General features: G+C 38.2%; 3 protein-coding genes across 3 annotated transcripts; 1 reads left to right on the top strand and 2 right to left on the bottom strand.

Moving 5' to 3' along the window:
• The first annotated feature begins 912 nt into the window (after positions 1 to 912).
• Positions 913 to 2925, top strand: LOC104228200 (glucan endo-1,3-beta-glucosidase 11). The gene is made up of 2 exons (XM_009780628.2): positions 913 to 2334; positions 2494 to 2925. Exons 1-2 carry the CDS (start codon positions 1159 to 1161, stop codon positions 2566 to 2568), a joined length of 1251 nt encoding a protein of 416 aa, XP_009778930.1. The 5' UTR covers positions 913 to 1158; the 3' UTR covers positions 2569 to 2925.
• Positions 2926 to 3002: 77 nt separating this feature from the next.
• On the bottom strand, positions 3003 to 12440 carry LOC104228201 (ubiquitin carboxyl-terminal hydrolase 9-like). The gene is made up of 14 exons (XM_009780629.2): positions 12294 to 12440; positions 12022 to 12189; positions 10008 to 10256; positions 9368 to 9509; positions 8603 to 8662; positions 8405 to 8500; positions 6747 to 7145; positions 6519 to 6659; positions 5961 to 6131; positions 5344 to 5601; positions 5056 to 5204; positions 4145 to 4708; positions 3783 to 4059; positions 3003 to 3575 (listed from the first exon to the last, which is right to left on the bottom strand). Exons 2-14 carry the CDS (start codon positions 12171 to 12173, stop codon positions 3414 to 3416), a joined length of 2820 nt encoding a protein of 939 aa, XP_009778931.1. The 5' UTR covers positions 12174 to 12189; positions 12294 to 12440; the 3' UTR covers positions 3003 to 3413.
• Positions 12441 to 13473: 1033 nt separating this feature from the next.
• On the bottom strand, positions 13474 to 21383 carry LOC104228202 (uncharacterized). The gene is made up of 9 exons (XM_009780630.2): positions 21168 to 21383; positions 19904 to 20771; positions 19217 to 19548; positions 16602 to 17744; positions 16366 to 16524; positions 15945 to 16284; positions 15748 to 15818; positions 15540 to 15662; positions 13474 to 14305 (listed from the first exon to the last, which is right to left on the bottom strand). The coding sequence occupies exons 2-9, from the start codon at positions 20739 to 20741 to the stop codon at positions 13937 to 13939; spliced, it is 3375 nt and encodes a 1124-aa protein (XP_009778932.1). The 5' UTR covers positions 20742 to 20771; positions 21168 to 21383; the 3' UTR covers positions 13474 to 13936.
• Positions 21384 to 21766: the final 383 nt, after the last annotated feature.

Here is a 21766-nt window from a genome sequence, read left to right on the forward strand (position 1 = left end):
ATGGCCTCCAGCTCAATCAAGGCATCTTCCTTTACACAATCCTATAACGGCACCTGTCTACTTCTCTATTATTTCTTGTCCAAACATCACAAGGAGAGAGAGTTGCGTCTAGGCATGTACCTTTTCAATTAATCAACTATACTTAATTCAATCGAAATCGACTATAAAAATGTTCCACATGTATTTTATTCAAATCGAATCAATTTGATTCTAAATTCTATGTCTACTGTCTACTAAGCTTTTAATTGATCTACTTAAAGTGTTGTTAGTTTTATTCTTCGGCGAAGGATCAAATATATCCTTGTATGATAAAAAAAGATTTAAATATTTCTTTCGTTATACTTTGGTTCCAAATATATTTTTGTCGTAATATTATTGGTTTAAACTACCCTTCTTTTGTTCAGTTTGTCCAAGGTGGACATCCAATCTTACGTGACACTGATATTTGATGAGGTGGATGCAACATGACATGTCACCTCAATACCCCTAATCCATATATAAAGATTAAAATTTAAAATACAATATTTTTCATGGCAGTGATAATGGTGACAATAAAGATAGAGGGGAAGGAAATTTTAGTGGTGAAAAAAATAGAAGAGAGGGATAAAATGAGTTAGAGGCGTTAAGGTGGCAAACCATGTGGCATTCAGCTCATCAAATATTAATGTCACGTAGAATTGAATGTCTAATTTGGACAAACTTAACAAAAAAATGTATATTTGAACTAATAGCATAGCGACATGAACATATTTGAACTCAAAGTATAATAACATGATACATTTAGATTCAAAGTATAACGACGAATATATTTAAAAAAAAATTGACCATTCTCCGTTTATTCTTTCGTCAAACTAAAGCAACAAATTTAATTCCGTTAAAACTGAATGCATTTAGGACAAAGATCTCTATTGTTCCAAACCAAACACAAGTCGGTGATGGTCTCTGTTCTCGCAGATATTTTTATTAAAAAGTACAAGAGATCACAAAAAGCAGCCGCCGTTAATAATCTTTAACTCCGTTACTTATTACACTCCCCAGTGGCAGCCAGTCACCACTCTGTCTCTCTTTCACACACCTTTTTGTAGGCTTTCACCATTTTGCTTTAGTATAGTACTTAGCTTTAGCTCCTTTCTCCGGTATCCATTTACTGCTCCGATAATGGAACCCTTCACACATAGGCACTGCTCTCTTACCACATTGCTTCTTGCATGCCTGTTTTTCAGTCCAATAATGGTGGCTTCTCTAGGTATCAACTACGGCCAAATAGCCAACAATCTTCCCTCGCCGGAAAACGTAATACCTTTAGTCAAGTCCATCGGAGCAAGCAGAGTGAAGCTCTACGATGCAGACCCAAAAGTCCTTAAAGCATTTGCTAATACCAACATTGAATTTATCGTCAGTCTTGGTAATGAGTACCTTTCGACTATGAAAGATCCATCCAAAGCTCAAGCCTGGGTTAAAAAGAACGTCCAAGCTTATTTACCTTCCACCAAAATCACCTGCATCGCCGTCGGTAACGAAGTTCTTACATTTAACGATACTTCCTTAACCTCCAATCTCCTCCCTGCTATGCAAAGTGTTCACACTGCTCTCGTGAATCTCAAATTAGACAAACAAGTTACTGTCACCACCGCACATTCACTTGCTGTTCTAGAAACTTCTTACCCGCCTTCCGCCGGAGCATTCCGTAAGGATCTCGTCGACTGTGTGACCCAGATCGTCGACTTCCATTGTAAAACTGGATCGCCTTTTTTAATTAATGCTTATCCTTATTTTGCTTACAAGGGAAATCCGAAGCAGGTGTCACTGGATTTTGTGCTGTTTCAGCCTAATTCTGGTATTGTTGATCCAGAGTCCAATCTACATTACGACAACATGCTTTTCGCTCAGATCGATGCTGTTCACTCTGCATTAGCTTCGATTGGTTACAAAAACGTGTGCGTACAGATCTCGGAGACGGGATGGCCGTCAAAGGGAGACGCCGACGAGGCCGGAGCTACACCGGAGAATGCTAGAAAGTACAACTGTAATCTAATGAAGCTTATTGGTCAGAAGAAGGGAACGCCTATGAGGCCTAACTCCGATTTGAACATATACGTGTTTGCCTTGTTTAATGAGAACCTCAAGCCTGGTCCTAGCTCGGAGAGGAATTATGGCCTCTTCAAACCCGACAGATCTCAGGCCTACCCCTTAGGTTTTCCGGCAGTCGACGCCGTCAGTACTAATAGCAGCAGCTCCGGTGGTCATTCTGGATCTGGCACCGGTACCACGCCGTCAACGTCATTGCCCCCAGCAAGTTCCTCATCCGGCTATCTTGCCATTACTTCTGATTCGGTGAGCCTTTTACCTTCTTCTTTTCCTTTATTACATTTTACCTTTTTATTTTCTAGAATTATGTTGTAATACTTGGCTAAAGCATGAAGTTTCTCTAGAATCAAATGATACTTCTCACACTGCTAATAATATTCATGTGCAATTCTCTTTTTATTTCAGGGAACAAGTCTTTCCAGCTGCAAGTCCTTGTCTCTCTACGTTTTGGGTTTTATTTCACTGGCTCTCCAACTTTGACATTTGAGCTTTGGACTATAGGTATTTCAGTCGAAAGATAGTAGTCTAGTTTCTGCCCAGTGTGCATGAAGGAGAACTACCGTCAACTTTGTAATAGCTATTTATCATAACCTTAGAGCCAGTAGTCTTTGTATTCTTTGATTATTTTGTTCGACCCCTCCGATCAGATAGTAGCGGCAACTTTGGTTATGGCATTAGGTTTTTAAGATGATAGCTGGCTCGTTATTATCATCCTATTCATCTGTCAAGTTTTATGGCTGGTTTCTCCTTGTTTAGGCTGTCATTGAAATTTCAGCTTAATGAGTTTGTACCTTCGTCCTATCCAATGATGTAGGTTACTCTGCTTTCTCCCATAAATCTCACGAAAACAACACGAGACTTCAATTGTATCTAAACACGCTAAAGCCAGAAACGTATGATAGTGCTTCCAGAGGTAAAAACAAAACGCTGATGTATCATTAGATTGAAGGAAGGTTTTGCCCTTACAAATAAGTTTTTGTCATGAACGGCAAAATCAATACTACTCTACAAGAGTATAATGCCTCTTAAGAATAACTTGGATACCAGCTGATACCCAAAAGATACAAAATTTCTCTGGAAAAAAAAATTCAACTTTCAATAGACAGCCAACACTGGAGCCTACCCAGTTTCTATTTTCCCCTATGTGCCAGTCTTACTGATACAACACCTGCTTCTAATTGGTTGGATAAAGCCCCAATCGGCCATGTTAGCTGACATCCGAGCAAGCCATGCCATCCCAGCCAAGAATTCAGCAGTATTTGCCGCAAAAAGGGAAGCATCCAAAGGTTATCATTGTGATAAAAAGAGCAAATGGCCCATGGTATTCAAGAGCTTCTATTGCTGGATGGCCCTCCCACAACTCCATTTTGTTGAACTTTAACTCTTCGATAGAACAACACATATGCAGCTGAAGTTTTGATATCAGATTCAGCGGCAGCTGAAACATGGGAATCATCGAAATGATACCATCTATCATCATCGATCAACTGCAAATTAAAAGAAACTGTGAGTTGTTTGTAGGTGTACAATGAACCTATAGTCGACCAAGACCATAGGAGCCCCTTGAACGACTCGGGTCAAATCTCCAAGCTACAAAATTAATTGCTAACTCGAGAAAAATATATTCTGGAGTGCGACATAGCCAACAAGCACAATACTCCACAACAAAAGGACAAGACAAATTAAAAGGATACCTTGCAGTAAGCAGTGTAATGCCCACCACCTAATCCGCCATAATGGTTGCTTATTGCGTATAGCTCATACACATGTGAGCTCTCAGTTGCATCCTTACATTTCACATACTTGCTTAAATCCAAATTATGTATGGGAAAATTCACAAAGGTATCAAGCTTGTTCTTCAGCCATCGGCTATAAGAGAACCGCTTTAAGTGGAAAACAAGTATGTCAGGTAATCTCCATAAATCTAACTTCTTGGAGGCTTGTCTATGCTCCTTGCAGCCAGGACAATACCTGCATTAAATTAAAATTATAAACAGACAATTAAATCCACACTAAAGGAGCAACAAGCTTCTTAGTACAACACGTCATTACATACCACATATCATCTGGTCCTAAAGGTTCCTCCTTCAGGAAGGCCTCCAAGCATGAAAATAAGGATATAGCTTCTTGCTTGGTTTTCTTCACTGTAAGTCCACTTTTGTGAACCTCAGGAAGATCCTTGAGGTAGCTGGCATCATATAGTTCATATTCCTTCTCAGTCCAATCCAAAATCACCTTTAGCATTCTAGCTGGTTGTATCACCGTATCTTTTACAACTGGCCTGCAGCAGGTGCCTCGTTCATCAGTTAAACAAAGATGAAATGCCATCCCCCTGCTGGAATTTTCCACTGGTTCTGTGTACTCCATTGATCTGTCTTCATGACCAAATTGAATAGTACAGCTGTTCATTGGTTCTTCAATCTTTTCCAAGGGAGAACCATTTTCTGCACCATCCTTAAAAGCAGGTTCTGGTGAGATGAATGCTTTTCTTCTCAATGGAGAAAGCACCTTATCGACAGAAAAATCAATATCAACTCCATTACGCGGGTCTTCCAAGAAAGTGACAAGCGGTGTCAAGAACAACTTCCTCTCACTAGCCTTTGAACTGTCTATGATACATCTGAGAAAATGCATAAAGATCAATAGGAGGTGAAGAAGAAGATATAACATGTACAGTCAAGACACTACTCCAAAAGCTACTTCTTCTTGATGAGCGATTAGTATATGTATACAAGTCAACTAAGAAATTTAAGAATTCACCTAAACATGTTCACAAATACACATTTTCACTCCAGCTGCTAAGAGCAAGACAGGCAAAACACTAGTAATTATCAAATGCGTGAACAATGGGATAGCTGCTGGGGAAAAACAGCAGCACTCTTCCATTTTGACAGCTTGCATATTAGCTACAAGATTCAAGGACTTTTTTATGAACATGTACTACAGAATTCAACAACTTAAACTTACTTGTCCTGGTACCTATGACTAATCTCCAATCTTGTTAATAGGGCCACATTTTTCGGGAGTCTGTATGCAACAATATGTTCATCATCCTTGATTGAATTCAACATATCTGTAGGGTTCTCAAAGTATCGAAATATCCGATGCTCATAGACCTGTTCAAGGAACATTTATGTGAAACAAACAGTAGCAGAGCATGCCACTCCAACACAATTCTACATACTATTCTAGTACATACATTTGCATAAGCATGCATATGGCTGTACCAGTGCATAAATGGGCAAAGAGAATTACCTCTGCAAGTAGCAGGAATTCATCAGTCCTTAAGCAGCATGCACTTTCTAAAGCCTGTATAAGATCCTTAATACAACCATGTTTCAAAACAGTAACAGTATATGGCATTGGAAGGCCACTGCCATCACTATAAAACACTGTTACTGTCATTGTCCTTGTCACTGTTGAAGGAAGTGGTAAAGACAAATACATGAAGGGGTCAAATGTTATTGAGATTTTGTTGCAGTCCGGACAAACCAGAGTAGACTTATATTGACCCTGCATTAAATAGTTTCAGTATGAGTAAACTTGCAGGCCATAGACACTAAACAAGCTAATTCCCTCAAACAACAAAACATAAAGCAATTTCAGATATTTTACAGCAGGGTTTCTGTCAAAGAATTACTGGAAGTGACATAGCCTTAGTTGACAAACAGAAATAAGTGATTATCCGCCTCCATTGCTGAAAGGCATTGTAGATCTCCAGCAGACAAAGGTAAGAGAAAAATAAAGTAATTCCCAGGTCTAGTCAGGATGTAGAAAAGAAAATCCATTACATAAAAGCCAAACAAGAAACAGACCTAGTTAATTTTAAGAAAGTTTAGCACAGAGACAATAAATGACAGAAAGCTGCAAACCTGACAAGTGTCAACTATAACAGAGTCATTTCTGGCTCTGTGATATCTCCAAAGCTCGTCAGCAACTTCTTCATCTGGACGACCATCTGAGTCTTTTGTCTCAAAGTACGGTTTTTGCTTAACACGATTTAGATCTTCATGTAATCCATCCAAGAGGAAAGCAAGTAGTTCCTAGAAAGAGAAGCACATCACTTATTAATATATCTACCAGCATTTTACCAGAGACAATGGAAACATCTCAACTTAGGACCTTCTGCTCATAGTGAGAAGACCTACCAGCAATATTCTAGGCGACGAGATATAATAGGCTTTACTAGTGGCAAATGTAGGGTACTTTCATCTAAGAGTTCCATTTCCCCACTTACTGAGGGAATAGGAAAAAATATTTTGGGACATAAAACCTAAAATCTTTTTAAATAAAAGACACATACATGATATGTAAACAAGTAACCATCTAATATCATCAGATGATTCAAAAGCATTCCCAAAGACCAAAATCAATATTGAGAAAAACGTACAGCAGATATGGCAAACTCGGCCAAGACGAGCAATACCAACCTGAGAATCATGCTGGTTATATCCACTAAACTGGGGAGCAAATCGACCAAGTTTTCCTTTGAATGCACGTGGCGCAACAGGTGCCCGGCCGGAGGACCAAAGTTTCCTCAATAGTTCACCAAATGCAAATGCAAGTTCACCCTGTAAAACTAAAACAGATATTAGAAACTTAAATCAAATATCTTCCTAACAGAAAGTTCACACAATAGACAAAAAAAGCAACATTACATGCATCCCCAAAGGGTTCTGCTTGTTGATCTCATCAGTGTAATCCTGCAAGAAGTACTCAACAAGTGGAGGGGTATGAACCAGACATTGAATTGCACTATTCATGAAGCATGTGTTGCCCAAATTCTGCAGTCCTGCCAACCCTCCCCTTTCACCTTTACTTGCAGGTCTCATACTATCATATCCATCCTCAATGTCACCATAAGTGGAGCTCAAAGAACTCCCTTGATACGTATTAGAGCTATATCCAGCAGAAAAACCATTGGACAAAGTCGGACCACCAGCGATTGTGACAGATGACCTCAGTGGTTCAACTGGAACCAAAGCCAAGTCGTTTCCAGTTGAATCGAAGCCAAAACCAGAAGGAAGCAATCCTTCAGCTTGCACCTCCAGGAGAATCTGGCGGGAGTGCATTCCATCAGCAGTATTAACTAGAAAGAATATATCAAATACTTTTTCCTTTTTTAAGCCTTCTTAAATTTTAATTACATATAACGTGTTATTGTGTATCGTAAGGTTCCTCCACACTTTAATTCTCCATCACAAGAACTCTGAATCTTAGGAGTCAGGAATCTCTCTATGTTTCAACAGAAAGTAGTCATCACCAACCCTCCCTCATTTCATGTTTACTTGGGAGTTGGAGGGAATATGAGTTCCAGTTGAGGAACATAATACCCAATTCGAAGCTTACAACTCTTTCTTTAGTCAATTTAAAAAAGAATGCCACTTCCCATATTATTTTCTATTTTCAATATTCCCATTTTACCTTAATGATGCTACCTTATAGGAATGGCATGGGTTAAGACCACATGACTAAAGGGTACTTACGTATGTTATACAAAATAAAGATTCAAAATACCGCAAGATTAAGACCACCTTTTTATTTCAAGATTAAAGATTCAAAAACCTTCTTTACATTCTTAAACTTCGTGCACAGTTAAACTAACACACAAAATGAGATGCAGGAGATAACAAGAATATAATTACATGCCAGCATGTTGCAGATTATTCCAATAATTCCTAAGGTCGTTTGGTTCACAAACTAGTTATTCATGCATTATAATGCAGGGAATGTGAATAATAATGAAATGATTGTTATACTTGGATTGCCTGCTTTAAAGAATTTTTTTTATTAATTCCCGAGAGCCCGTGGTGCACGATTCAGAACTCCGTGGATAATGGTCCCAGCCCACTACCCTTCTCCACTTAAACTACGATTTTGTTTTCGGCAAGGTTCCAATGCATGACATGCGCCTAACTCACACATCACAAGTTGCGCTCTTACCACTAGACTAAAGCCCTAAGGCCACGCTTATCCATATAAATTATAATAATATTAGAGTACACCTATTTTTATTTCACGTTCTATCCCGCAATAAAAAGATACTGATGAGTAACTTGTGCAGGTATTAGCAATGCAGAGTTTACTAAGGCCTACCATATGTTTTATTAAGTTACTTGGCGACTTTTTTTGGTACAGTAGACCAACCATAGTATTACTTATGCGGAATTTTTATACTGGGTTATTTTTGTTAATGTGGTAAACCAAACAACCCCTTAGTGTCTGGTTAATGCATAGCACTGTAATCTAATCTTTCTCGTTTTCATAGAAAAATAAAATGATACTGCAGAGATTGCATATTGCATGAGAAACTCACATCTTGATCCATCTGCAAGTTGGAGCCCTCAAGTGTTTGGTCTGAAGCAACTAATACTGTATACTTCCTTTTATTAAAATAATCCCAGATGCGTGCCTACATAATCCAGAAAATGACAGATAAAAGCGTAAAAAAGTTTCCCAGCTTAATGGCATGAAAATAGAACTTGATAGTGTCCTACTCTACAAAGAAACAAACCTTTTCTGGTGCTATTCCTTTAAGCTTACACACTATGCTATAAAGTTCATGTAAAGATGCCTGAAACATATAACACCATTTCAGAGTTACTTAAGAGCTGGAAAAAAAACAAATCCATCAAACAGAGGAAATCACCAAAAACGCAAAGAGAAGATGCAGCTAGCACGTCACATTGGTGAATAGGACAAAAATGAAATAAACATGCCACGATATAACCCTATGAGCAGCCTCCATAGAGCTAGCAGTTTCACCCAGTCACTAAGTTAAAGAGGGTGCAAAAGTACAAAAAAAGACCATGAAAGTTTTTGTGTGCTCCAATAGCATATTAGAAATCATTCTCCGTGCACCACCCCTAATTTTCTATCACATTTGATCAATTTGGAATTTAAATTGATAATGATAATGATAATGATAATGATCGAGGACAGCAATGACAATAACGACAATGATGAGCGGATCTAAGTTTCACAATTATACGATGATGATCAGCGGATCCAAATCCCACAATTATTTATTTAAACTAAAACCAACTGACAAACGATTGATATTTCTCCAGCACAAAAAAAAAAACAAATAGTGCATTTAGCAATATTCTTAAACAGCCACGACACTGCCAGCTGAAAGGATAAGCGGATGTAGACTGATTGTTAATTAGATATCAAAAGCAAAAGATAACAAGAGGGCACCCTAACATAAGGTGGTTTTTTTATTTGAAGTGGCAAAAATGAATTTCCTTTAAATAGAGAGGGCAAGGCCGTACTATACCTTTTTACTTAACCTTATAACCTTGTGACTTCTATCTCTAGTATCATGTAAATTGAGACACAATGGGAACACTTCCACGCTAAGTTGCTTGGCATCTCCCACAGAAATCATCTTTCGAGGCAATGCTGGTCCTCCCTTGTACCTAAAGGCAGTAGAGTATTTATCCCCAAAAAAAAGATTAGGAAAGGAAAGCACGTGAGAACCCAGATACTTCACTCATGATATTAGCAGATCACTAGCATGTATTAAAAACCAGGGCAAAGAATGGCACGGAAATCCTAGTGGAAAGTCAATACTCGTACAATCGGCTCTGAAGAAGTATTTTGAAACCCTAACTAGCACAGTCACTTAATTGCAAGAAGAAGAACTACTGCTCTGATTGAGTTCCCCCTTCCAATGAAAACGAAAAATTATTAAGGAACAGAAAAATAATCTAATCTTGACAGTCAACCATAACCATCCATACACAACTGTTAATTCCAACCATATGGAAAATTGCATAGCTGTCATTTCAACAGAAAATGCCGCTAGTACAAAATTGGAGTACTTTCCAGAACATCATAAGAGGTGTTGCCAAGATAAGTCCATTGCACCATCTGCAAATGGGAAGTGTAAAGAGAAATAAGCAAGAAAAACTCACCATTCAGAGAGCTTCTCCCATACTTCTTGTGCGACCAACACATAATCACGCCCTTCTTCCAAAGTTATGATAAGCTCGGGATCATCACTCTCGCCATCAATTTCCCTAATTATTATATCACTATTATCGATTGGTCCAGGTCTACTAGCTGTGTTTGGAAATAGAAAAGGCTGAGATTGAGTAGCGTCCTCGTTAAAGGGATAAGCACCCAGTGGCTTGCCAATGTACCTCTGCCAATCCCTGAACCACCTAAACATACATACAAAACCAAATGAGCATGCCTCTTTATGTTTTTCCCTTTATTTGACTTGTTTTAATTTTCTTCTTTCAGCTACTGGAAAAGAATTCTGGCTTCCACAAACTATCAGAACACCACCAGTGAAATCAGAAAAAAGAACTAAGAAATAATCAAACAGTTGGGAAGTTAGCAGTACTGTGATCAGATCAATTTCTTATCTGGAACTGGTTTACGTTTCGATAGCCAACCATATTCTGGAGCAACAATCTTAAAGTTTAAGATGAAATAGCAAGATGGAGAATTCAATTGAAGGGAAGATCTGAAGAGAAGACCATACAACTAGGTGAGAAGAAAGCAAATAGTAGCTTTTTTTGCCTCTGTAGCAATTCGAAACCTGGTCTCTACCAAATATTAAGCAAAATTTTTAACAGATCCAAACAATCATTGTGAATATAGCGCTTTAGCTCTCATAGTTTCTATGTGATTCAGCACATTCAGGTCGTTGATGATTTTAACTTGACCAATGTTGCATGCTTACTGCATGAACTTGATAACTCTTTGCATGGCGTAGATTCTGCCAAGAGGAGAAAAAAAGATGTGCACGGAAAACAAATAGCCTCCTTTTCTTTCATATAGGTGAGGAAAAAACCGAGCTGCACTATGATGCCTGGAATTATTAATTTTTTGTGATGACATTGCAGTCCGGACCAGCTTGCGCGCACCTAACTATTCCACCATGTACCTGCTACCTCCCATCAGCCCAGGTGTCGGGTAACTCAATCCACCAGCGCTAAGCAAATAAGACGAAATCACCTATTATTTTTTGTACTCCATTGAAATTTGAACCTGAAACCTCATGATTCTCCTCCCACTTCGTTGACCACTAGTAAGCCACACCTTCAAGTCCAGTACGCTGCCCAAACAATTGAGCCATTTTTACTGTTTCAACGCTCAAGGAATAAAATATATTTTAATATCGCCAATGACATCTTACAATACCAATCACTTTCGATACAGTTCATTTTTTTTTAGGGGCTGATAATTATGGTGTCCTGGCAAGCTAGAGCGCACCTCAACTAATTCCACCGGGTACGTGCCCACCCGCACAGGTACTAGGTAACTCTATCCACCAAGGTTTAGACAAATGGTAAAGAAAAAACTCAGTATTTTTGTCGAATTTCAACCTGAGACCTCATAGTTCTCCACCAACTTCATTAACTCTCACAATTATGATTCTTATACCATGTTGTGATAATTACTGAGAATTACTCCCTCAGTCCCAAAATACTTGTCATATTTCGTTTCTCGAGAGTCAATTTGACTAATCTTTGAAGCTAAATTAGATTAGATTAGTTTAAAAAATTTAAATTAAATTTTAGATATTCGAAAACTATATGAAAAATACTATAATTTGCAATTCTTGTCATATCAATAAGGTGAAAAAATACATGTCAAAATATTGATCAAGCTCATGTGTTTGATGCTCGAGAGGCGAAATACGACAAGTATTTTGGGACGGATGGAATAGCACATTCACCACCTTATGATTAAAACAAAGAAGAATCCTTTCAATATGCAGAAGCACAAGTTAGCTGATAGATGTGAGTGGGTAAGATAAGCAGCATAACAACGGATTCACATAAGCAAATAATCATAATTTTTTTCATGTTTAGAAAGAAAAAAAAGTACACAAACTGAAAACTCCCTGCATGCCTTGTTAAAGCATCAATGGCAAACAAAAGTAGATAAAAGAAAAGCAAAGTAGGGATGAGGAACCTGTTAGAAATAACATAATAGGTATTGCCTTCTCGCAAATTGGATTCAGCTTTGCTGATAAGCTCCTGAATGATCCTAGCCTCTTCTTCAGGCGTGCAAGGCAATTCAATAGATCCATTCTCCATCATGTATCCCGAATCTGGAATCGTCATGATCCACTACTCAATTCTACAAAATACCAAAAAACAAATATAAAAGTTTCAATTATAAATAAAAAAACTGAATAAATTGGATTTTCCAAAATAAGAGTATAAAGAAAAGAATATACGAACCCTAAGGATCGAAAAGCGAAAAAGGGGAGATAAATGGGAAGGAAGAACCCTAGATTATAGGAGAATACTCAAATTTCCCCCGATTTGGATTTATGATGTGCTGCACAAATACACAAACCGTCTCTCTCCCTTGCTGTCTTTTGAGTTTTCCTCCACCTACCTTTTTTATATGATATGCCCAATCACACCCTGTACTCTCTCGAATTCACTAATCTTTCCCCCTTTTTTTAAATATTGTATTTCATTTTTAAATTTTTTTTTGGTAAGTTGAATATAGTATTGTATTTACCAGTCTTTCTACTTCTTTTTTTCTTTTAGATTATCGAAATTCTCCAAATATTACCTGAATATTCAACCAACAAAGACAATCCCTCCTATACCGAATTATACTTGGTGGGCGTTTGGACATAACAATTGTAAAATTCCAAAACAGGATGAAAAAAAAAATCAAGTGAAAATAACATTTGGAATTTAGAGTTATTTGGACATGAATATAATTTTGGGTTATTTTTGAAGTTTTATGAGTGATTTGAGTGAATTTTGAAAAACCACTTTTTGAAAATTTTATGAACAAACGCTAATTTCGAAAAAAAAATTAAAAAAATTTAGAAAAAAGAAAAAAATTTCTTATGTCCAAAGGGCTCTAGTAGTTTACAATTTTTGCGATTTCTCTTAGTACTATTATATTCGATGACTTGTAAATTTTTCTTTCAAGATTAAATTGATATACTAAAACATTGTCAGCAACTTCATTAAGTCAATGGCTCGAAAAACTTAAAGCTACTCATCCCAAAAAGTTGATATGATTAGTGTAAAATTAACCTTCTGTGTGAATAAGAATGTACTAAAATTTTTATTATAGTTGAAATAAGACTTAGGTATTAGAGGTTGTTTAAAATGTATTCTAAAATTTAAAACTTTCATAATTGTTAACAAGACCATGATAGAAGAGAGATATTTTCCCCCCTCAAACAATAACTCACAAAGTATGTTTTACTTACAAAAACGAAGAATTAAAGAGGTCTAAATTGTTGCGCCTCTTATTGTCCAAGTAGTATTATTTTCCGGTCTACTTTATTATATCTTTAATAGAAGAGGGGGAGGGGGGGGGGGGGAAGGAGAGGGGGAGAGAGAGAGAGCTCCAAATGTATTAACCAGCTTAATACCATGAAATCAAAAATCAACTAAAAGCAAGGGAATAGCATAAATTGTCAAGTTTCCCTCCGCAGAAGCTTCAAAACTTACAGGAGCACAAATACACAAAAATCTGCAGTTGAGAGAGTTGAGCATCTAAACTATTTACAGCAGCTTACAGCTTCCGCAGACAACTTTCATCTATAATTCACTGCATGAATCTTAATGACAAAATCATAAGGTATCAACAGGTAGCTGATGACATACCCAGGCCACCCAAGGACACATACCAGCAAACATGCAAATCGGACTGGTACATGACATGGCCAAAGCTACCAGTCAACACAAATCCTCTAAACAATGACTGCCATAACCTCATGTATGCAAGAATCTTCAGTGTGTATAGAAAGTTATTGCCACTTAACAAGATCTGCAAGTCATTGTTGCTAATCATAGATGTTATGTATTAAACACCCCAAGAAAAAAAGAAAAAAAGCACCTAACACAAATTATGACATGGTCACTCTCCCATCAGAGCTAGCAGAGGCCTCATTTCCAGCTGGAGAAGTTTCACCACCTTGTACCTCATCTTCGCTGAAAATGCTGTCCTCACGAGATTCAGAGGATGAGGCAACCTCCTCATCACTGGAAACCTCAGCCTTGTGCCGCCTCCTCACATCCTTTATGCCTCTTCCTTGAAGAGCCAGTCGCCTGCGCTTTCTCGCCTTCCTCTTGCCTTTGGGAAACTCTTCCTGATTTGATTCAAAAGCCCGGTTCCTGACATCTTTTGCAGCTCTATCCATGCAATCTTCATTATCCTCTGATTCAGTAAATTGGGAATCAACATCAAGCTTGCGTCTCTTCCTACTTGTACTGGTCTGATAAAGAAAAGTTAAGCATTAAAAGGATATAAGTCAAATATGAATCCAAATGGTAAATTGAATATGCACATCATTCCTTAACAAGCATAATCAACATAGTTCCTTTCAGCTGTAACCTAAGCTTCATGGATGGTTTTCTGCCTTATTTGGGCGGGCACGAAAGCAGGCAGGGTTACAAACTTCGACATCACTTATTTTGGAAAGAAATCGAGGTGAAGCATAAATCAGCCGGAGCCTTCAAAACTAACTATTTTCCCAATATTTGATGTCCACACCATCGGTTCTTCCCAATGACCTCACTCTAGGACAAGAGACTGCCCAACATCGAACCTTGCCTCGGTCAACAATTAAATATTGCCACAGTTACATATTACTTTAAGAAATTTCATCAACTTAACCATTGATGCAACAAGTTTCTTTAATTGCAAGAGCTATCCAGATTTACTGCAGGAGTTTGGAAAGGTAAAAGGAAACATAACGCAGTTGCCTATTTCCTTCACACAGTATGCTCAGGGAACCAGCCAAATCGCACTTTGGCGGCTGCATACTGAGAGAAACCCTTTTTAATACTCCTAAAAATTACTAGGAGAATTATTTCTTTTATAGTCAAAATAAAGACCATTCTTCTTCTCCCTCATTTGGGGTGCAATCACCACTTTGGCAAACAGGAAATGGTATCTCCGGGATTCTATGAACAAAGAGAAATAAATGGTGAACAGAAGAATTTTCTTTTTACTCCATCGTCTAATAAATTTGAGGGGACAACAATTTTTTTGATGCCATATATATGGCAAGCGGCAAGCCAGTGTTACCAACTTTTTGGACAAGCTTCTGAAAAGGTAAGAATGTGGAGATTCTCATTAGATTCTCATTGTCAGAAAGATGTACCAGTTGAACCCACAGAGCTGGATATTGAATTTGTGTTGTATCTCCAATAACTCTCTCTTTCTCCAAGTCCCTTCTTTCTTAGGAAGTGTGTAAAAAAGTACTTGGCAGATGACTTAAATGGCAACCTTAGCTGAGTCTTTCAGAATTGGAGAAGGCTGAAACATGTCATTTAGTTTAGAATGGAGGCTTTGTTTATTCACCGTTAGTCTTAAACATTAAGGGTATTTCTTGTTAGTTACAATATATTAAGGATGAATTTAAACTTCTAGGTAAACTTAAGGGATGTTTTAAGTTAAAAAATCAAACCAAGTGATAAAATGTCACAGGAATTGTTAAAGCATACCTTGGGACCTCGATCAACCAGGCGAGACCATTCACTTCGGTTCCTTAAGCAATCAAGAACAGCCTGAGAGTGACTTGAATATGCGTAACGTTCTCCGTTGTGCTTCCTCAAGTTGGGCCAGTGCTACAGCAAAAGAAGGAAGATGAGAAGACAAATTAAATTTAACACCAGAAAGAGATAGTATCTTATCACATTAAAGCAACTGTACCGGAAGGACTGCATTGCAAAGCTCTTCATAAGTCATTCTTTGACCTTTGCTCATAATCTCAGCAAGCAAGCCTAAAAATGCAGAAAAATATACAGCATTAATAAGGAGGAATTTCATAGTAACAGTCAGAAGATCCAAATTAGAAGGAATTATTTTTTAAGAACATCCAGCATATATAACTCTCAAGAAGGCAAAACCTGGTAAAGTACGGCGTGAAGGATGTCCAGCCACTTTTGAATCATCAGCAGCAGCTGCACTTGGTGAATAGTGCATTGAGGACAAGTTCTGCTTATTTGCCTCTTTTGAGGCACACAAACTACTATTTGCAGAAGCATTGGAGGCAAGTACGTTACTCTTCTTCAGAGACTGCACAGTTTTTGCTGATCCACCATCTCCTTCTCTCTTAATAACAGAATCATCTTCTCTTCTACAATCAGGAGAAATTGATCTCTCGGATATCTTAGTTTCCTGAACCACCTCTTCCTGGGAACAGTTTGAACCATCTTTGCCTATATCCTTTGACTTTCTTTTAGATGTCTACAGCAAATATAAACACATATGTCAGAATAAATCCAAAAAAAGCAGATGATGCCCATTACAGGAAAAAATCTAGCTTACCAAACCATGATCTTTTCCTCCACCACTAGATGTTCGCTTCATTAGCACACTTGTACCCGTTGGAGAGGTTAACTGAGGTAAGCTACCAGCATGACGCATCCGTGGCACTCGAGGAACTCTAGGAGAACTATTAAGTTCTTGATGAAGCAGTAGAGCAAGCTACATATGGATGATGGACAAGTGTAAGCTAAGTGAGAAAACAGTAAGCTTTATAAATTCATTAATTCAACTTCTACCTCTTCATCACTTAGTGCCGCAGGAGATGACGAAGATGGAGGATGCATCAGATGTGTATTCACTTTAGAAGATGGTTGGGAACTGGGCTGGTTTATCTTTTCACCTTTCTGTGTCAAATGTGTACCTGTAGCTTTATTATGTACATGTGAGGCACTCTCACTTTGCAGTGAAGTAGAAGACTCTGCAGAGTGTGAACCAGCAGGGTTGCTACGCACCGCTGATGTTTTAGCAGACGAATTTAGGACCGAATCCTTTGCTTCTGATACTGTTCGCTTCACTGGAGCATGAAAGAGCTTGGTCGACTGCGAGGTCTTCGATGTCGAAACAACTGATGACTTTGGGAGCTCTTTCAATATTTTCTTTGGTCTTTCACGCCTCTCCTCATCCCTACCAGAATCCATTGACGAGCTCTCTCTTTTATTACTAAGATCAATCTCAGACATTCCTCTTGGTCTACCATTAGAATCATGATTATGAGCTTTTGAGGATGTTCGATTCTCAGGAGCAGAAGACTTGGTTGTTCCAGTAGATGATTTTCCCATGGATAAAACTACTTTACGGTGATTAGAAGCTGGTAAAGGATTTGTGACTGGTAAGCAGGATCTAGGTGCATCTTCAGCAGGTTTTGAACTTTCCTTGTGTCCTGAACTCTTTCTTGGTCCTACCGCAACTTCAGCAATCTTAGGTTCTTGATTAGATTGACAGAGAGCACTGGGTGATTCATCAGTATTAGTTATATTATTATCACCCATTGTTGCCTTTTTATCGTCTTCCTCTAATTTACAGTCACTATATTCTGAATTGATTACAGTGGTAATGTTTACTTCAGCTTTTTCAGACAGGCATCCTGAAGATATCCCTGCAGGTTTTGGCAAGGATTTTGTTATATCCAACTTACCGTTGCTTGAAAGTGAATGTTGAAATTCAAGGCCTGCAGGATCAGAATGGACTTCTGCTGTCAATTTAGCATCGAGTTCTGAAGAGCAAATGACCTTATCATCACTTGAACTTTCAATATTTGGGTGCCTCTTAATGTCTGGACCACGACATGTAACATTTTCTATCATGGGCTCCGCCATCTGTGATTCAGTCCCAAGACATACCGCAACCTCTTCCTTATTGTTGGTAGCATTAGTAGCAACCTAATTTCACAATCAATGTTATTACAGAAGAACTCCTTAACCAGAAAAGAAAAACCAAGAATAAATAATAAACATTAGCATGATGCAAAGCTCCTTTCTCTCCACAACTTTATAAAAGTTAGGGCTCAGCAAGACATTTTAGATCCAAAATCTCCATCTTAGCCAGATCCATAACCAGGAGGGCATAGTCGATAAACTTGCATTTCTCAAGGAACTACATAGCCCTAAACTTGGCCAGCATAAAATGCTAATGACGCTGCATACTTGACATGCAATGACAGTAAAACATGAAACTAATGCATATTCTACTTGGTAAAAGAGAAATCCGGCAACTGACAATAGCTTTAACAGAAACTTAGCCTGAAAGAACAGCCAACTGCGCTTCATATTTAATATGAATGAAAAAGAGCATCAAAATAATGCATATTCTACTTGGTAGAAGAGAAAGTCGACTACTGACAATAACTTCTGCATAAACCTAAACCCATTCGACTGTTATAGCCCCTTTCTTAGATTGTAGAGGGAGCAAGGAAAAAAAGAAACACACACCACCTTATCACCTCCCATTCCGTCCCAGATAAAAGCCAATAACTATCTATCATCTTCTATTTCTTTAATCAAAACCCAACCAGTTGCCCTAACAGCACGGTTGATCCAGCCCACTTCAGATCCACGTGCTTCACCATAATGGCTAGATTAAAATTAATTTCAGTCACTTAACAAATGCTATAAGCTCCAGTTTTAACATGTTTCAACACGTGCATAAATATTCTCTCATGTTTTATTGGATTTAAATATGGTTAACCTTAAAACAATAAGAATTATATAACAATAAGGGTCAACTTCGATATCATCACAAATTGGGGAAGGTGACGAGTTATGGCATTCTGGACTTCCCAAATTGCATGGTTACCCTCATAGCACTTCCCGCTAAGTGCTAACTTTTCCAAACAGAAAGGACTGATGAACAAAATAATGGTGGCGAGAAGAGATAGAGCACCAGAGCAGGTTCACTGGCTTTGAAAGTGTCAGGAGTTTTAGACTTGTCAAGAAAGAGAATGTGTGAGGAATTTTAGTTCTTTTTACAACAAAAAAAACATAATAAGAAGACTTTATCTCCTCTTCATTTTTGATAAGATCATTTGTAAATCTGATGAGTGCAAGTCCATTCTTTTTACCTCTATAACAAAGGGGAGGGGAAGAAACAATGGTTTCATGCATTTTCTGTTTGTTTTGAACTTCAGAAATAAAAATGAAATAGCCTATCTTCGACCTGCCTACAAAGGTTTGTTCTCCAGACCTTACACTTTTACAAACTTAAGTGCAAACAGGATTATAGCACATAAAAAGTACTCTACCACCTGAAAAAATGCAGTACTGGACATAATTGGTCATAAACTTGGGGCGATGTGTGCCAAGAGAAGTCACCACATAATCACAGGAAATTGTAGCATGAAAACCTGATGACATACCTCGTCTGTTGTAGGTAAACTAGCAGAATCACTACGCTCTAAAATTGTTGCTGCTCCATCATTCTCCATAGGAGAATCCTCTACCCTAGCAGGAACATGGTTTCTAATCTTGTCTTCCCTCGGATGTGCTTCACTTGTCGAGCAGCGTTTAGACACATCACAAGATACAATTTTTGAGAAGCACTCACTTGAAGCTGGAATGTCACAGTAGCTTTTTGTGTCGTGGTTCAGTATACGAGGTCCTTCCAAAACGCCAACAGCAGCCAGAACTTCCCCTGTATTTCCAAATTTTGTTCTCTGAATATCTGTCTTGACAGCCATGGGGCCTCTGTCTTTATAAAATTGCAATTTTCCTGAGTTAAGTCCATTATAACTTGAAAAATATAACAGTCTTAGCAGTACTAGTAGCAATTCAAATAGTAGACGAAGCAGCAGTAGCAGCAGTAACACAAATCAACATTTGAAAGTCACGACAGTGTGTGTGTATATATATATATATTTTGAACTGGAAATCACGAAAGTATTAGACATGCAACAACAACAACGGCCCAGTATAATCCCACAAGTGGGGTATTAGACATGCAAGCAAAGCTATATACATATAGATGGGTGTATATGAACTAGATACTAAAGTATCAAAGTTATTTTCTTTCCAGATAAGTAACAAAATGGTAGTAGCTTAATCACCTGGTCTAGAAGCATGAGTATCTTTCTTAAGATATGCCTCCTTTTCAACGATCTTAGACTTCTTCTTACCACTTTGGTCCTTGGACATCCCAAACTCTTTTTTTTTACGTTTGCTGCCTTGTATCATGCTGGGGCCCAATAAACCTGTGCCCTTCTTCACATCATCTGAATCCATAGCACCGTTAGATTCAATAACCGGCTTCTCAGAAACAGGGTTAACTACTGGTGAAAACAAGCGGTTTTCTCTTGACAATGAGAATAAAGCACCAGCACCATTACCAGTAGTCATCTCATTGCCTTTGTCGCTGGTGTTATCGTGAGTCTCCCTTGTTTCATTCTCCCAACAAGGAAACTCCCTATATTGAAAATTAAACTTTTTGGGAACATAACCACCACATTTCCACAATTCACGACCAAATACAGATGATAGCCCAGAGAATAAAGCTGGATCACCACCCGGAACACCTTGCATGTGAACCCTTTCCTCCATTGGCAAATCAGTCCAAAGCCTAAAGGGCTTTCGGATAGGCACAGTATTAGGATATGGAGGATTCATCCTCATAGTCTTGGTGGGCAACTCAACAAGCAGCTGAGCAACCTCAGTTTCTTCGCTATCATTCCTCCTGGCCTTATTCTTACATTTATCACACGCAAACAGCTTCTCACTCTTGACATAGCGCACGCAACGTGTATGTACCCACACACTGCACTCGTCGCAATTCACCATCTCCTCCCCATCATCAAAATTCACACCACACACACAATCCACTGTCCATGAACCATCCACCCAGTCATCCTGTGGGTTCGCAACAGGAAGCCGGTGAGACCGGCTCTTCATAGCTGCCTCTCCGCTATTCCAACCCTAAAACTGCATTAAAGAGAAAAACCTAAGATCCCCAAAAAGTAACCTCCTATAAAGCAAAATGCCTACTTATACCCACCTCAATTATCAATAACTAAATGCTAATTGAAACGTCCAATAACTCAATTGTCAAACCCTTTACCAGTGAAATATCAAATTAAGACCACCAAAGGGCCATATAAGAATCAAGCCTATAATTGCAATATCCCCAAAAACAAAAAAGAACCTAAAATACCCAAAAGTAATCCTCCTTTAAGCTACTAATTACCACCTCAATTATCACAGCTCGATGCCAAATGAACGGCGAAAAACTCAATTATTCAAACCCTTTCCCAGTGATACATAAAATTGAGACGGTAAATAAGGGGAAAAGAGAAGAAGTTACAGCTAGAGGATATGTACCGTGACGCCGGAGATGCTTTCCACGCAATCAATTGAAGCTTTGAGATATTATAAGGATGAATACGAGAAATTACAGGGATTCGAATTGAATATTTGCAGGGATTAGAGTGTCAGCAGAAAAAGCTGCATAGGGGTTTGGCAGCTGGCCTTCTGGTTACTCGAGCGGGCTCGGAATTCTGGGATTGTATGGAATTCTGGTTGAAAAAGTATATTGGCGTCCGTCACGGCTCTACTGCTTCGTCTCGGCTCCACAATCCACATTACAACTTAACGGCGTCGGCTGGCCGTTACCCCAGAAAAAGTACACGAGGACTTACGGGGTCAATTATCAATTATCAATTCTTTGGAGTCTTAATGGGAGTTTTGGACAAACATATTATTTGTAAATAATAATAATAATAATAAAATATTTGAAAATCAATACTTATTTTATAAATTTGTTGTTATTTCAACCTTCGTTTAAAATAGAGAATCCAAAATTGATAACTGATTTAATAATATTTCAAATGAAATAGTAATTTTCACTCAAAAAAAAGTTCAATACTTTAATTAATTGAAATTCATGTTTAAAACATAGATTTAGATTTCCATAATACTTT

This window comes from Nicotiana sylvestris, chromosome 8 (genome assembly GCF_000393655.2).
Source record: "Nicotiana sylvestris chromosome 8, ASM39365v2, whole genome shotgun sequence".
NCBI lineage: Eukaryota > Viridiplantae > Streptophyta > Magnoliopsida > Solanales > Solanaceae > Nicotiana > Nicotiana sylvestris.